Consider the following 18,170-nt stretch of genomic DNA (forward strand, 5'->3'; position numbering starts at 1 on the left):
CGAACGTGTATTGTGTATATGCGAGGGAGCAGGGGAGGGGAGGGTCTTCCGTCGTTTTCGAATGTGGGGAGGAGGGGTGAAAGGTCAGGGCGCGTTATCATAGCATCGTGTAACATCCGCGTCGAGGAACTTGAACTTTGCGCTGATCGATAACAGCTGGGTTGGCGAAAGGGAGAACGTTAAACCACGAGCGAGAATAATGGTTGATCTCTTGATTTTCGCGGCCAATCCGAAATTTGTTTATTGCACACGTATTTAAATAACGATGATGGAATCGTTATTTCGATCGTTTGTTAACTCAGTAGAATTAAATAGAAAATTGGGTACATCTTTTTTACATTCGGTGTCATTAATTAATTGATCAATTTAGGAATTTATATTTATTATTAGAGAACTTTTGTTTGAGAAAATGTAGGTAAATAATATTTTGCGTAATGTATTGTACAAATTCAAATTACATGTTGTTAAGAGTTTGAAAAAAGAGATATGTACTTGGAATAACATTATTAAAAACCTATTAAAAACCAGTTTAAGAGGCGGGCATTAAATCGATAATATTGTGTTTCATATTATTTTTTTTTTCTCGATTATTTTGCAACTTGCGCTCGACCTCATCCTGTAAAATTTTAGTTTAATTATGCTGCTATTCCGCCGCTTCTTTTCATTAGAAAATCATCTGTAAACTCGGCACGTCAGGGCAGGTTTTAAAAATTTTATAAATTACGATGGAAAAGTGAAATATTATTCCGTTCGCGTAAATCCTGAACGTTTAAACGTAACAATTTGTCCTGCGATTGTTTATCACGCGCGATGTGTGAAATAATTCTGCGTATTTTTGTGCAGATATCAATGAGTGTACAGTTGACAACGGTGGGTGCACAGAAGTCTGCGAAAACACGGATGGGAGTTTCTTCTGCGCCTGTGACGGTGACGAAAAAGCTCTATCGTCGGATGGCAAGTCTTGCGTGGGTGAGTTTCTCTATTTTCTAACAAATGTTCCATAATTTTAGGTTGATGGAAAGTTTTTGACACACAAATTGGTTTTCTTTCCCCAGCAAATATTGCTTAAATAAAATAAGAGACGATTAAAGTATCTGGCTATCTAGATATTAATTTCTTCTTATTTTTAAGAAAAATTGTGAATTTCTGGAAAAAGAAAGTATTGCCAGATCATTTTATTTCACAGTAAATACTCGAATATATATTCATAATTTGTTTAGGATTTAATATTATGAAGAAAAAAATATTAATGAATATACTTTCATGTTGTCGTCGATACATCAAGTAGCTTGTTAAAATTAATTTCAATCAAAAATTTCATCGTCCAGGATTAGAAATTGATTATACGATAAATTTATTTGATTCAGAAATAACTCTAAAACATTTACAAATCGACAAAGAAATTTTTTCCAAGTGAAATCCTATCATATTTAAAAAAAAAAAAACATTCGAAATGAATGGAATGTAAATTTTTCAAAATAATTCAAGAAAATTCATCTTCATCTTTGAACGTTCATTCGCTAAGAAAAGAGTTAACCATTTATCGAACAAGAAACGTTCTCTTCGCCATCCATTATCGTCTCGATGTATCAAATCGCCCAGCAATTTTGATACATCCTGTACTTGTCGTCCCTCGAAATGTTCCCTTTTCTTCGGAGAGAAGTTTCGGAACTCCTTTTCATTCGACTACTCGTTCCATCCTCGAGGATCATACATCATTCGCGCGTCTGGGAAACGCAATATGTTCCACCGAGAGGCGGAGGAAAATTTCCCGGCTATGTAATAATGCTATCATGGACACACACGCGACGAGAAACGTTTTTGCGATTAATACTTACACGGCTGAGTAATACTTCCCTTTTATCCGCGGGACAACTACAAATTCACCCGCGTTTCTTGCAGTCGGATTAATTCACCATGCCTCGAGGCACTTTCTCACTAGGATGGAATGAGGAAATCTGAATTGCGTGTTTATCTTTTAATAGTGCTTTTGATCTTGCAGATTTTCAGTAGATACGAAAAGATAGTTTCTGCAAAATTAAATTTCTAAGAGTTTTCAAGTTTCTTTCTTTCTTCGAATATATTTTAAACTTGCATTATAAATATTTTTAACTTTCCATTATAAATTTATTTCAAAATTAATACAAAACGTAATGTAAATGAAGAAATTTTTGTGAAATTTGAATATTTTTTAATCTTAATTCCGAATTTTTTTCGTTCATTGTCGGAATTGCACAGTAGTAAATATTATTTGTTGAAAATTAAATTATCATAAAATTATCGAGTAAAAATCTTTGGAAATAATCTATGGAAATCTATGTGATAAAATCAATGAAACTAATAATTTTAAAATTAATTTTTAAAATTGTTTGAGCATCAAAAATATAATTAAATTCTTTCGATTTAAACATCGCTATAAATCAATTTTTATTGGAAAAAGAAATGTTTCTACGTTTCATTTCACATTATTTCTTGTCTGTACGCATGACGAAGTTAGCGTGTCTATTTTTTTCCCTCTCACTTCATTGAATCACTTATGCATCATACATCGTACATCGCTGTCGCTAATTTTTTTTCAAGTATCAGATGATTTAAAACGTTTTCGCTCTGAGAAATTTCTAAACGATTAGTTCTTGACGAGATTTATCGAATATTTCTGCTACTGAAATTTTCTGATTTTAATTTCTGTCTCCTTTTTTCTATTCATTTTATTAGTTTCATAGTCGAAGCAGATTTGAATTGACTTTATTATTTATGATTTTTTTTTTACACTGCTATAAGCTACTCAAAGCTTAAATTTTATTAAAATTAAAGAAATTTCAAAGCATCGTAACTCCGAAGATATTCGTTTCTAATTAATAGATAAAAGATCGTTAGAGACGCGAAACCTTGCTCTTTGAAACGCTTTTTCATTGGTCCCGATACGACTTCCGGTTCCCGAGATATCGTCGTGTAAAGGAAAGGATAATTTTTGGTTATTTTACTATCCGCTTCCTCGTCGCTTACTCGGATCTCTCGCTCGCACTCCTTCTCACTGACCTATTCCAAATTCCAGACCAATGACAGACGCGATTCCTGGAAAAACGTAGTACACGATTCTTGGAAGAATGCAGTACGTATTTCCAAGAAAAAATATAGGTCATCGAGTTGCAGGCCCATTCATAATCTCTGCACGTCGCTATGGATACTTTAAGTCTTTATATCTCGGCAACCGATAAAGATATCGGGATGAAACAAAAAGGAGTTTCAATGGTTTTCTCTATTCCCCTCGAGTGTGTTTTAATGACAAAATTTTCAGTTTCTCTCTTTTTATAATCGAAAAATATCCAAGTTTCATTTCGAGTCTTCTCGATTCTTCTCCCATCGAATTTTTTAATTCTCCATAAAGGACAAAGAATAAATTCTTCTGGTTATATTTTTCCAACCGATTTTGCAAACGTAATTTTCGTCGATAATAGAATGAAATTCGACAATTATCGGGGAAATGTAAACCATCGCGGCGAGACGGAATAACTGTGCAAACAATCACAATCTGGGTCACTTGATTTCATATTCTCGGGGAAACTTGTGAAATATTAGCGTGCACCTTTATCCAATGCAAATTTCACGTTGGAACTTCTTGTGTCTTTCTTATTGCTCGGTAAGTTTATGAAAACGAGAAAGTAAACTCGTGGAACAAAAATTTGAACAAGTTGGAAAACGAAATCGGAATAATACGGAGAAAGTTGAAATTTCAATTTCATAAGGATAGAAATGTATTTCGAATATGAACCGGTGTTGTTTCCTCTTCAGATTTTGCATATCTTGTAAATGGATGGGAAGATGAAAAAATTTTATAACAAATTGTGATTATTAAATCTTGTCTAAATATTGTAAAATTCTAATCTTTCTATTTATCCTTTAATAGACTGATAGTTTAAATTATCATAATTTTCTTTACCGATAATTTATTCGCATTTAAAAGTCAAATTAACTAATCAGTGGAATGATTCATATCGTAGGATTATTATTTGTTTAGAGTACGCGTTATAGGACTTATATACAGACACCAAGCAAATCGACGTTGCACTGTCTTAATCCTTCTGTTGCTAACGAGGGCTTTACTCGTCATCTATGAAGCGGTCTAAAAGCATTAACGTTGACTTAGTCCTCCGAAAGCAGATTCCAAATACCAGAATTAACCATACTTACTTATACCTAGATTTAATAATCACATATTGATACAAATTCATTTCTATTTCATATATTATGACAGTTTTCTTATTCCAAATATAGAATGTGTAATACATAACTGTTTGATCTATATATATCATAACGAAAAAGTTAAAAAGATTAGAAGAATCCCATTTTCGATAATTTGTTTATTGAAAACACAAATTTGATATAGTCACTTCTCTCAGAATCTTGAAAATCGATACCAAAATTTAGATTGAAGTTTAATCGAATAAAGAACATTCTAAACAAAATTCTTAAATAAAAATAACGAAAACAAATCCTCTTCGCAACATCCTCAATTCAATAATGCAAATCAACCGAGGGGAAAATTGCAAATGTTGTGAGAACACGAGATTGCTCCTTAATCGATATCGGAATTGGCGATTGAAACGGCGAGAAACGTGTTGCAGATATTGCAGATCCGCAAGATTTTCCGTCGAGTGATTTACACTCGAAGTGTATCCAGTTTTCCATTGACAAGAATCCATTGGGACAATTGTCGATACCAGCTCGCTCCGTCACGGATCTGATTCTTGCAAATGTAGCACCCCCACCACGATCGTCATTAACATGCATAATTCGTATATTAGGGTGCTAGACGTGGGGAATAATAGGAGCAGGCAACGCTTGGGCGATGTCGCGAGATCGACATCATCTCGGTTACGTCCTTGATAGACTGGATATTAACGGTGACAGAAATTAGCTTGATTTCGGGGTAAATTGGTGGCGGGGAAAGTCTGGGTAATTGTAAATGGATTAAAGAGATTCGCAGATTCGTATCGATGATCGGTGTTCTGAGAATAGGAATCGAATGAATTTGATGAATATTCGAGAGATGTGGTCTTTTTTTTTATTTTCACCAAATGATTCTATATAGAAATAATATAAGTTGAAGAATTTCTGGTTTATTATATTATGAATATTGTTTTACAATTTATAATATAAAGAAAAATATTATAATATAGTTTTTTTATATTTTATAGAAAATAAGATTCGTGAAATTCACTTAAGAAGACGCATAGAGTAATATTTTTGTCTTTGGATCGATTTGTCACAGAAGATAAAGGAGAGTTAAAGATATATAAGCTCACGTTTAAAAAAAAATGTTCGTTTTCTAATAGCACAGCCTTAGAACAGACTTCGATTTTTCTTTTCCAGATATAAATAATGTATCCTGCCCACCGTTGAATCCGGAGGGTCGAGGATATTTAATGTGTTCACGTTTAGCTGCTCCAAAGCCATGGAGAGGCAGACGAAGAGTGGCCAATCGACCAGGTACCAAATGTTTCTTGAAGTGTCCCCATGGGTATCAACTTCACGGAGAATACGAATTGACTTGTAGATCGGATGGTTCGTGGGACGGTCCAAAACACGGCGAGTGCGTCAGTAAGTAACAAAATTTATTTTACTTTTTCTTTTTTTTAAATTTATCCCAATTGTAATTAATTAAAATTGATTTGTACAGCAAATGTTTATTTAAAATGATAGTCGTTAACGAAAATTTAGGAATACTTTTTCGTTGTGAAACGCAAAGTTAGCTTAATAATTAACAATACTGTATTACCAGCTTGAATAATCAAACATGTTGATATGATCAAACATTTGAGTCTCCATATATATTTGGTATTTGCATAGCATTATCGCAGTCTACGTCTTTCCACCATTCTGACTCTAATTAAACACGGGAAATTTGTTGATTTAAAGTACAAAAATTTATACTTCATTTTAAGAAGAAATAAAAGAAATATAGTATAAAATGATGAATTTATAATAAAGATCTAATTTTATTTATCGAAGAATATTATCAGGAGATTATATTAAATAATTAAAAGCGGAATTCATTGTCAAATAATATTATTAATATTATTTCAATATTATGTAAGTACATATATTATTTACTTCTCCATTTATTATAAAATCTATTCTTCACCATCCCATTTTATTTATTATATCTTATTTCTTTTAAGGCCAACACAAATAGTTCACAACTTGAATCGATCTTCCAAAAATCCATCCCATTCTGAAAATAATTAAAAAATATTAAGAATAATTTAATCTTCACTCATTATTACACGTAATTCAAATTTATGATTGATCTATATCTACGTTTTTTATCAACTAACGTATCACCTTTTTAACGATTTCTATCTCTTACCTTTCGTTTCAGGATACAGCAAGCCTCGTTTAGAGTGCCCGAAAGATGTGATCGCGGAACTGCCACCGGGGAGAGACGAGGCCTTCGTGACGTTCGATCAACCCTCGACAGATCTGGATTGGTTCCGGTACGTTCGATCGAAACCCTCCTGGGGCACCAGGCTGGAGGCTAATCTAACCCCGGGTGTGCATGAGATCACGTTCTTCGCGAGACACCCGGTATCGAAGAAGCAAGCTAGCTGCGTGTTGCGCATCATTGTCAAAGGTGATTAATTAATGGCGTGTGCATGAAATGGATGCGTGAATTCTAAACCCGGCAATGATAATCGGTAATGATCGTTAAACCCTTCTATTAATCAATGGGAGTGGATCTTATCCTGGATCGATAGAACGATTAATTTTCCTGGGTTTAAGGGACCGTTGAGGGTACGTATAATGATGTATTAATCTTCTTTTTCTTTTAGGTGTTTCTGTCCAAATGAAATCGATTGATAATCCTTTTTTTTTATATTATTATCAATAGTATTGATTAATTTTTAATATCAAGTAGAGTAGATTTAAAGGTTTATAAATAATTTATTAATTAATTAATCAAGATGGATATCGCATGAAAAATCATCTCGAAGAACAATTGATATTTAATAATACGAAAATATTCTTTAAAAATTATTTTTAATTAAAATAGGAAATGTCATTCGATATTCGATCATTTATCGTAGATGATAATTCATTTTACCACCTTCATATTTAAATTTCATCGATCTTACATTTTGAGAAATTTCGATACATTATCGTTTTAAATCATACTTCGATTAAATCGAAGAGACCCCATTTCCTCGAATTCATTTCCAAAACTTTCCCTTCCTCTTTTTCCATTCCCCTTTTAATTAACCCTTCCTTCACCACCCCCTTCTATTTCCACACCACAGCGAAACGAAATCCTTTAAATTGAACGAAGGAACTCAACCCCGGCAAGGAAAAATTCCGAAACGACGATCCGAGATGTGGGTCGACGTCAGACCTCTCCTTTAGAAGTGGAAGAAGGTTTCGCGTGTTCCTGACTGAAAACCTATTACTGGAATAGCCGTGAGCCCATTCACCCCGCATTTTCTCCCGACTTAATGCGTCATTACGTGTTTTCGCGTCGAGCGTGTCGCTTAAAAAGCTTCCAGTGGCGGTGGCCATTAACACGATCATCCAACGAAAGTTAGACTCTAAGATGCGCGGGAATTCGGCACGTTCTTTCATTAAAATGACCCTTAAAGCGCGCCATTCGATTGTCTCGATTTACCAAATAGCGTGGAAGAATAAAAACTATAGTTGAACATAAAGTTACTTCAATGATGAGTTATTATCGTTCGGATAATTTATTATTATCTCGATTAAAATGATAAAATAAATATTATCCGAGTATTATAAATATAATATACGTTATTTAAAGTAATTTTATTCAAAATTTTAATTAATTTTTCAGCTCAACTCTGACCACGCTTTACCAAATATTTCCACTTGATATATAGATGTTTAAAATTGTGGATAATATAAAAATATAAAATTGTCGTATCGCATTTGACAAAAGACTAATTAACTAATTAATCAGTATAATATAATATAGATTAAAAATAACGTTATAGTTTATACCATATCAAACAAGTTAAGTGAGAAAAGTGTATTACACAGTACTCTAAAAATATGAAACAACTTTAAAATATCGTTTACCGTCTCATTTCCTTGGAACGTTATTCCTCTTAAGTTTCGAGCAACCATCCTATGAAAATGTTCGTCCAAAGAAGGAACGTTTCTTCTTCTTGCCTAAGTCTGGACGAAATCTCAGACGGTTTAATTAAATGCGTTTCCGGGATAGGGTTCGCCGCAATGGTGTATAATCTGGGGATCGTTGGCCCACGAATTAGATTATTCGATGAATCCCCCTCCGAGCGTGAACGCTCGACTGATTCTTCGTGGAAACCGCTGAAATCCCCTAGCGAGAGATGCGGTGCTCCCTTAGAACGTTGTTTTTCCCCTGGAAATCGCGGGCTTTTCGGATTAATGAATATCGGGCAGATATGTAGACGTTTCAGGTAACGTTTCCCGCGTGAATGGATAGGAGAGAAATGGGGCAACAAATTGGGATGCTGTCGAGCGAGCTATGTTGATTGGAATAATTAGGAGGGCGGTTTGAATGAGGGAGCAAGTGTTTGAGCGATTCGCGTGTAGGAGGAATAGATGATGGAACCGGTGTTTCGATACGCGTTCAGCTTCTTTTCATTCTATTTCGGTAAGTATTTTTCGTCTTTAACGTTTTTTTTGATCTTTTAGACGAGGAATGATTTATTTGAACGACGACGATGACGACGATGAAGTGAAAGGAATTATTTAGATGAAAAACTTGGATGAAAGAGAGATTTTATATTCTGCTAGGTTGATTAATTTCATAGAATTTACTTAAAATTATCTTTCATTTTTTAATCCGTGTTAAAAATCCAAACTTTTTTCAATCGGTTGTTGTAAATAAATTTGGAAAGTAGTAGTTCGATCAAAATTACGCCAGCATCGTGTATCATCATTGTCGCGTTTTTCAATTAGCGAAGTGTAATTAATAAAAACCGAGTCGTCGAATTACGCGATTAATAATTTTCAAACATTTCGCGTCGACGAAACTCTCTCTCTATCCGTACCAGCTGTAATTCCACCCTTCATTTAACTTTTTCCCTTCTTTCCATTTTTCCTTCGTTGAAGTAAAAATGTTTTTTTTGCGTTAAAGCGGCGTACTTTGCCACGTTGGTAATTAAAAATGGAATTGACTGAGAATTTAAAGGGAGAAACGGGGGAGAATTAAATTGCCGGTTAATCTACTTCACAATGATGCGAAAGATGTTTAAAAAAAATCCAATGCAAAATCGTACTCGCAAAAGATCATCTTTTTGTTTTTCACGTCGACGTTAACGAGCATTCAAATTTAATTTAATTTACGCATGCGAGCGGACGTATATAATCGTATTTTGTCTTATTAACTGGAAATTAATATCATTTCGAGGCAAACAAGACGTGGAACGTGATCGTTTAATTGCTTTCTCAATATACAAGACTAACGCTCGTATTGTGTTGCTTGTTTTTATTAAAACAAATTAATTTGATCGAATTGAAATTGTGTGCCACGATGTCGTGTGTAAATTACGTGCATTACGTGTAAATATATTCGATAAATGGATTTGATTAATCTTTAAAAATTTATTTAATCATCAATTTATGAAACATTGTGATATTTACGGTTTGAAATGTTAATGCTGTTGAAACAGTAATTACTTCTTCATTTTTAATCTTCAAATAAATTATCGATTGGAATGAAATTTTTAGAACAGATGATTGATTCGAATAATTGATCGTATATTTATCACTAAATATTTATTGTTAAATAAAGATAATATTTTTTTTGATTTTCGAGAATATTTTATTTCAATAAAAATACTCGATATAACACATTTTTCTCTATAAAAATAATTTCGTTTAGAATATGAATACATACGATCAATTTTCTCAGCCGTTGCAGACATTTTTCTTTTTTAATTGTTAATTAACTGGGAATGAAAAAAGAATTGTAGAGATAATAATCATTTTTTCACGTTTTATTTGTCAATCGATCAGCTGCAGATGAAAAAAGAATCCAATTACAGAAACGATAATTGCTTATCTATTTTTCATTTATTTCTCGTTATTCACAGATTAAAGAAATTATAGCCATCGTCTCTTTTGTGAAACGTTCCAAAAAGTTATTCGTTTCTTTAATCTTAATATTCAAATTTCTTCGCTATATCTATGTGAAAAGCATGGAATAAAAAGAAAGAAAAAAAAAAAGAAAAAACGATTCACTGCATAACGATGATCATGCAAGCAAACCGTTATTCTTTTCTTATCTCGAAAAGGGAAGGTAAATAAAAAAGAATGAAATATAATAGTCTATCTAACCCGGAATGAAGTTGCCATGAATGCAAAAATCCATAGTTACGTGAAAGAACGAACATGCAACGAATATATTTTACTGCATGTGTTTTATATCACAAGAATTAGATTTTCCAGCTTTTAATGAAAACACGCATATTTTATAATACTATCCAACTTCATAATTATGCGAGAAAAAAATAAAAAAATTGTTCATTTTCGAAGAAATTCAAGTATCGTGAAATTGTTTTTAAAAAGAAGTCTCCTCGAGAATAATTGGATTCTAGAAACCATCTCTTTAGATTTCCATTTAGATGGAATTAGGATTTCTAACGTTTTCTTATTAATATTCCTGAAAATAATCACGATCCATCAACGAAATAACAGTGATACAAAATGATAATTTTCTTAACAGATAATCTTTCTCTCCCATAATTTTTTCTAATTTCTTTAATCCGTGTCTTAAAATGTATACTAAAAAGAGATTGATACCTTCCATATTTTTCACTACATTATCGTAATGCCACTAGCAGAATTCTTTGTCAGAATATTTTGTCAAAAAGTGATCGATCAAGTATATCATACTCGAGGGTTAATAAGCTCTCTTATTCGCCAATATCCGAATGTCGAATCGATTAAATCTCTCGGTAACTGCACACATCTAATTCGCATCCAATCGTCATATTATCCATCGCGTATATAACGCAAGATTAATTCAGCGGGTTGACAACGTGAATTGCTATAATTCATGCAACATTAACGATTCGCTTTCTAAAGTAATTAAACGCGTTAATATTACAAGTGATCTTTCCGCAAACTGTGCTTGTTTCCTCTCACCGCGCAACAGTTTATTCCGGTTTGGCGTAAATTGAACGTAAAATATAATTTGCGAAATATTTCGCATACCATTATACGCGCATGAATAGTTCGCGTAACGTAATAGAATTATTTCATTTTTGCGTATTATACCCTTGGAATGGATGATATATTGGATGGACAGAGGGTAATTCATGGATTTTGATCAAAGAAATATCCAATCTTTCATTGATACATTCGGTAAAAATTTTCGATTAGAAATATTAAGAAATTTTAGGAAAGAGAAGATTAAGAAGAGAATTATTTTGTTAGAATTTGGAAATATAAATTAATCATAAATATATCAAATAGTAATGATCCAAATTTGAAGGTTTAAAAAAAGAGAGAGAAAAGAAAATTAAATATTTGAGTATGGATGTTAAAATTCACAATCCCATCCGTTCCATTTTCTTCAAAGATAAACATGATAAAATGATTGCCGCGCAAATGAACACATTCCAGGGAAAACAGAATCCTAGATTTCATACGATTCTATTGGCTGTCTCGTTAATTTTAAACACGAGGTTGCTCCATCATACATTTTCCATCTCGTCGTTCAAATATCGAGATTCCATCGTAATTCAACGAAACTCGCCAACTATCAACTATCAACTATCAAATAGGATGTAACGTAGGTTTTTCATTGCCCGATCCCCGAATAAATGAATTCGCGATGATACACATTTCTCTAAGAGACCTAATTTACCGGAACTAATTAAACGTAATCTGATAAAGTTTCTTCCCCCTTGACGTTTTTAATGGCCCATGATTTGCGAAGGAAGATGCATTGCGTTGAGATCGTTTATTTAGCGTGGGTAAAGAGAGGACGAGGATTTCAAAACACGCGATGATTTCAACTTGCTACTTCGTAACGATCCCTCCGCTATTATTAATTAAGTAATCAACATGTGGAGTAATAATATCGGAATTAATATTATTGCGGATGTTGCAAATTGAGTTGAATTTTAATATTTTTAATATGATTTTCAGAATTGATGTCAATTTTAAAATTGTAGAATATTCTACCAGTGATGTTCGATACATATTTCTGTACATGTAATATTTACGTGCTTTCGTATTGAAATTTATAAAAAGAGAAACTTTTATATAAATTTTATAACGTACAAAATTATAAGAAATTTTATCGAATTATACCCTCAATTTTGACTGAAATTTCGAACTTTCTAATATCTACATCCTCCATAATCGTAAAAGATAGGAGGGGGTTTGAATTTGAACGTATTCAAGGGGACGCTTATATCCTCATATCCTTTATAATCCTTTATTCTCTACTCGAAACGAGTGGCTCGCTTCGGAGGGGAAAGGTCTTTTGATTGGATTTTATCGCGTTTCAGGAGGCGAGGCGCCAAAAGTTAAAGACTGTCCGAACGACATAGAGGTCACGGGGAGAAATGGGACAGCGATTACGTGGACCGAGCCAATTTTCACGGACAACGTGAAGGTGACCCGGATTAGGAGCAACGAGGTCAGTGTTAATTATAAAGCACTTAATTTCTTAACGATGTTCGATCATACAGCGATATATTGTCGAATGTGTGTCACGTTAGTTATTAGGTTGATGCCTGCTGGAGAATATGTTATAGGTTCTACATAGACTTTGGACTTCTTCATTGTTTGTACTTGTATCATGAAGATTTATACGAATATAGCTTCAGTATGTTTCAATTATATAAGATGTTGATGAGACAGATTCGAAGGGTCGATTTTAGAGGCCAAAAGAAGCTGAAAAGTTGGTCATCCATCACTTATATAAGGAATTAGAATTTTTGCGTTAGATAAAGGAAAGTAGAATAAAACACTTTTTATTTCATTGATAAATTTCTTTTTTTTTTTTTTTATAGTGAAATAATTAAGCTGAAATTTCTTACGTGTCAGGTTCGTATGATAATTTTTTGTAACTTTTAAAATCTTTTAATTAGTATAATTCGATAAATGATATTTGTTGGTCATTAATTTTCATTTTATTAGATAATTGTATTATTATATTTCTGTTTTATGAAATAATTCTAGCTTGTAATAATAATTAGATTTAACTTTGTTCGTTATATTGAAAAATTGTATCAACTCAATTGGAATGTTTTCCTTTCGCGAGAAGAGATTTAATTTTAAAAATTTAGCGATGTTTTTTTACGTAATTCAACATTAAAAATTTATATATTCACACGGATAACGAGTGTGATAGAAATGAATAAATTACAAAATTGATTATAATATATTATATATATAAGTTTTTATAAAAAAAAAATTCACACTGATAAATTCAATGTATAATATATTCATAATTCAAATTTAATTTTATGCTTCTACTATTAAAAAAAAAATAATAATAATAAATCTTTTAATTAAATTAAACGTCAAGATTAAAAAATTCGAAAACTTAAAGTTTTGAAATGACACACAGGATATATTGACAACAGATCATTTATCGATTTTTGAGTCTCTTTGTTTCATTCCACTTTAGTTAATAATGGCGTGAAACGTTTCTCTTGTTCAGCAATCGCATGAATCTCGATCAGTGTGAAATTCCATGCGGTTTTTATTAATTTCATACGCATCGCAGCTTTGTAGTCGATCCAATTGATGAAGCTTCATAGGAATTAATCAAAGAATTCGAGAATATTTCGTTGAATATTCCTGGAATCTTTCGAAGATTGCATTAATTAAAAAAAAAAAAAATTATATTCATGTATGCTCATTTGAATTTCTTTGTTCGAATATCATTATCTATTTTGGATTTATTCTGCTGTGTGACAAAAATAGAAGAAAGAAAAGAGGAAATTTATTTTTAATTATTTTGATAACTTCTTTTCTTTTTGTCTTTTCTTTCATCTTTTCTTATTATCACAAATCTAAAAGAATTTTTTTTCATTATTATACATCTTGCATTTCATCTTTGCCAAGATTATTTTTCATTTTTCTTTTTTAATATTTAAATAGAATGATAATATTCACATTTAAACTGCAATCACCTAAATTATTGTTTCATTAACAATCGTTTAAATGAAAAATCTAAAGTGTAAATCCAAATCAGTATAAAATTTTCAAATTGAAATCAATTCGATATTTTATATAATTAAATATTTTATATAATGAATATTTATATAATATTCTTTACGAGTACAATTATTGCTAAAGAATTTTACCGTAGAATACGTCAATGAATGAATTTTTAAGAAATTTATAAGAGGAACATCATACATTCCTCCTTTTCGTAATTTGCTTTAATATTTCATATCAATACTATTATTTCATATCGCGTGATGAAATTTAATCTTGGACTGCATAAATTAATTTTTATTTCTTAATAGATTTTTTATTTACATATATGAATTTTAAAGATATTATATGTTTCATATAAACAGGTTTTTTGTATTAAATACGAAGGATACTCTCATTTGCATAAATAATGATAAAACTGAATACATGAATTCAAAGTTAGTGGATTGGAACAAACAGGAAGTATCAATATTTAAAAATTAAATTACTTAATAAATAGTTCCCAAAAAAGAAAAAAAATGAAAATTTACGATTCTTTTTATCAAACTCTTAATGATATAATTTTCTTATAATTTAATAAATTTCGTACAATAATTTAACAATAAAAAATTTTTGCAGTTAATATATGCAATAAAAATAGGCAGAATATTTATATTTTCGATTGAAGAATAACATGATAAATATTAAAAAAAAACAAATCATTCTTATGACGAATCGAATATATTCAAAAAAATTTGTATCAAACGAGGAATGGAAAAATTTTTTGCAAGCTAGATATGATCGGATCATAACAATATCGACATGATTCATCTAACGAATGACAGTTTTCATTATCTATTAAATCGATGTGTCATAGTAATCGATGTCGATTTGACCTCGTGTGTCGATTTAGAATAGCTCGCAGAGCAAAGTGTAGAAAGTTTGACGAGAATGTAAACTGCGCTGTAGAAAGTTTATGTGGAGAATTCGTGTTTCTATGCAAATATCGTGTAACAATTTTGTTTGCAAACTAACTTGGTAATGGTAAATCGTGTTTCACGATTAAGTAACATTGTAGAGAGAATATGAAGCTGCCTTAATACCGGCCACCCTTTATTCTTTTTACACGCATTCTCTAAACCTTCTTCCGTGCCTCAAGGTGGATCCAATTGAATTAAACTGTAGCTGAAACACGAGCAAATGTGTGTAAGGATGAAAGAGAATAAAGAAGAAAATTATTTTTTTTAGAAAATGAAATATTACTATGCGGAAAGTATTTCAGAATAAGATGGGTAAATAAAAGTAGTCCTTATTTTTATATAAATTTCTTCTTTACAAATTTTTCTCTGGAGTGGGAATTTTTACTCCAAGTTGTGATTACGACTTAAAATTTTTCCAAATCTAAAAATCTCCAATTTATTTTTTTAAACGCGTTAAAGTTTCTCTTATCATTCTAACATTCATTTTATATTTTACACATTCCTTTTTATGAGCATAATTTTCGTTTATAATCTCTAATAAATGAATTTCTGATTTATGAACAGAAGTCACCGGGAATTCATTAATTCATAAGCAAGAACTACACATGTACATGATTAAAACAACTTATTCAATTTGCAAACGTAACTAATTCATTAGTCATTTTAAATTTATATAAAATTATAGAATGTTGGAAAAATATGTAATAAACGAAAATGTTTTATCCTATACTTTTTTCAAAATGAAGTAAAATAAAATACAGAAATATTTTTAAACTATTTTTAAACTATTTTGATTTATTAATTATAATCAAATACATTATAAAACATTATAAAATATAAGATTCTATTGGAGAAAGATTTGGAAAATTTTTACTATAGGAAAAGTATATGAATAAAATAAATGTTAAAAGCAATGTAAAGTTTACGAATTTAATTGAAGAAGAAAAAGTGAGTATTATTTCTTATTTGTACAATCTTAAAAATTAAACATGATATTATTATCTAATACTAACCATATATCTTTTTTTATGTTTCAGAGTCCAGGACGACGTTTCGACGTCGGTGGGCACAGAGTGGAGTACGAGGCGAGCGATGAAGCGGGTTGGTCGAGCAAGTGCGTGTTCACCGTGGTCCTTCGCCAGGAGTGAGGCGGAAATTCGTCGACGATCAGGTGAGCGCGAGAACAAGGAAGAAGGAAGAGGAGGAACAACGGTGAGAAAGAAGGAATCCAGGTAAAAGGGGAGGGAAAAGGGGTAGGTAGTAGCGGGCTGGAAGAGCAACGATAAGGTAATATAAATGGAAATGCTCTGGACTCATGCGCGTCGTATTCTTCGCGTGCGTAATGGATTCCGTTTTATTCGAAAGGTTAAACGTGAATGAGACACGAATATGTCTTGTCGCGATATTCGTGATGCACACACGAGGGTGTGTGTGTGTGTGTGTACACGTGGAAATTTTAATGTTTGAAAAAGTTTGATATCGGATATTATCCTATTTGGTGGGATTAGAAGAAGATGATTTGAAAATATGTTTGGGGAGATTTTTTCGTTTTATTGTTTATTGAATTAGTTTGAAAAAAGGATTACAATTTTTCGTTTGGAATAATATTTAAAAAAAGGAAGAAAACGTACATTTATATATGGAAATATATGTAATTAGAAAGATGGTTGGAAAGTTTAAAAATTGCTTTTGGGATCTTTCTTTCAGAGGGATTGGAATTTTTATTATCTTATTAATTATCCCATTAAGATTTTTTTCAATCATTTGGGATTTTTACAATGTTTTTGATTATCCAAAACGTGGATATAAATTTCTTTTTGCGAAAATATCTGTTAATATCTTACGTACTGATTTTAATTTTTCTTATTATAATGATCATTATTTTTTTTTTTTTTAGCATTATTATTTTTCTCCTTCAATTATTCAATATAGCATACAATTCAAAAAGTTTTTAATAGCTTTATAGAATCGTACAATATCGACAAAGATGATCTCGAGAATAATGATTAATATCCTTGTTATTCATAATTCTTTGATGATTATTGCCAATATCTGAATTCCCTAGTCTCCATAATTTCTCAAACATTTATTCGTTAATGGTGTACCAATCATCTAAGATATTTTATAATCTCTATCACGCTCGAAGGTTTTTTTTATTTTGAAACACTTGGAATGTTGTAGCGAAAAATATTATTCCAGTGGATATAATGTTACTATTCGACCAGTATCTTCATCCTATTAAAGTTTAAGAAGTGGAGCACTTAAGAGATGAAAGATGGTGAAGTCTGAATCATTCTATTCGTGAAAATGCAATTAAATTTTTATCCACGTCTACGCATGTATATGTCGATGATTATGAAAGTGGTTTAAATAAAAAAAAAGAACTTCATCCGTTTATTTAATTTGTATCGAGTTGATTTGCTCTGTAAAATAGAATGATATTATCTTTCAAAAAGTGGTTGAAAATTGAATAGCAAAATGCGACGTGGAAAGTATATTTTATTAATGATGACGATTGTAAAAATCGGAGTATTTTAAAAAAAAAAGCTAGTCAGAGATATAGTTAGGTCTCCAAAATAATACATTCTTAAATCATAAAACAAATATATACACTTGAAAAATGATTTAATAAAATAATTATTGAAATTAAATCAAAAGTAATCCAATGATAAACTGGTTACACAACATCGTAATATAATCTGCAAATAAAAGAGGGGGTAATATCTAGAGCTATGACGAGTCAATATCTCATTTTCGTAATTAGCGCCATATATACAAACGTATTTCATTCGAGTAAAGTGTCTCGTCGATCTTTCGCGGTTGACTTTTCAGACCTTTCAACGATCCACAGGTTTTCCTATCGCACTCTCGCCCTTTCCTCCTCGCGGTTCTTTCACCGGTTTATCCACACGCGATTCCAACTACAAGCACACAGAATCTAAATAATTCAGATCAATCCACGAGGGTCTAGATTTTCTCATTAGCACCGATCATGATCAACAACGTGCCACCTAGTAGAGGAGACCTAGA

The 18,170-nt window shown here is 31.5% G+C and overlaps 1 protein-coding gene across 7 annotated transcripts in view; it reads left to right on the plus strand.

The window, feature by feature from the left end:
- The window catches only part of LOC725964, a 64,602-nt gene extending 46,647 nt beyond the window's left edge, over positions 1–17,955 (plus strand). For 3 of the 7 annotated variants that reach the window (XM_016912650.2, XM_006561297.3, XM_016912649.2), the window contains 5 exons: positions 844–969; positions 5,374–5,601; positions 6,383–6,634; positions 12,519–12,649; positions 12,739–13,002. In XM_016912650.2, coding sequence (XP_016768139.2) covers positions 844–969; positions 5,374–5,601; positions 6,383–6,634; positions 12,519–12,649; positions 12,739–12,945 — 944 coding nt within the window. In that variant the 3' untranslated portion in view covers positions 12,946–13,002. Of the gene's footprint in view, positions 1–843; positions 970–5,373; positions 5,602–6,382; positions 6,635–12,518; positions 12,650–12,738; positions 13,003–16,177 lie in introns of those variants that run through there. The other 4 variants (XM_026441423.1, XM_006561299.3, XR_003304916.1 and 1 more) reach the window with 3 other exon arrangements.
- Positions 17,956–18,170: the final 215 nt, after the last annotated feature.

Source organism: Apis mellifera, linkage group LG6, assembly GCF_003254395.2.
Source record: "Apis mellifera strain DH4 linkage group LG6, Amel_HAv3.1, whole genome shotgun sequence".
Classification (NCBI taxonomy): Eukaryota; Metazoa; Arthropoda; class Insecta; order Hymenoptera; family Apidae; genus Apis; species Apis mellifera.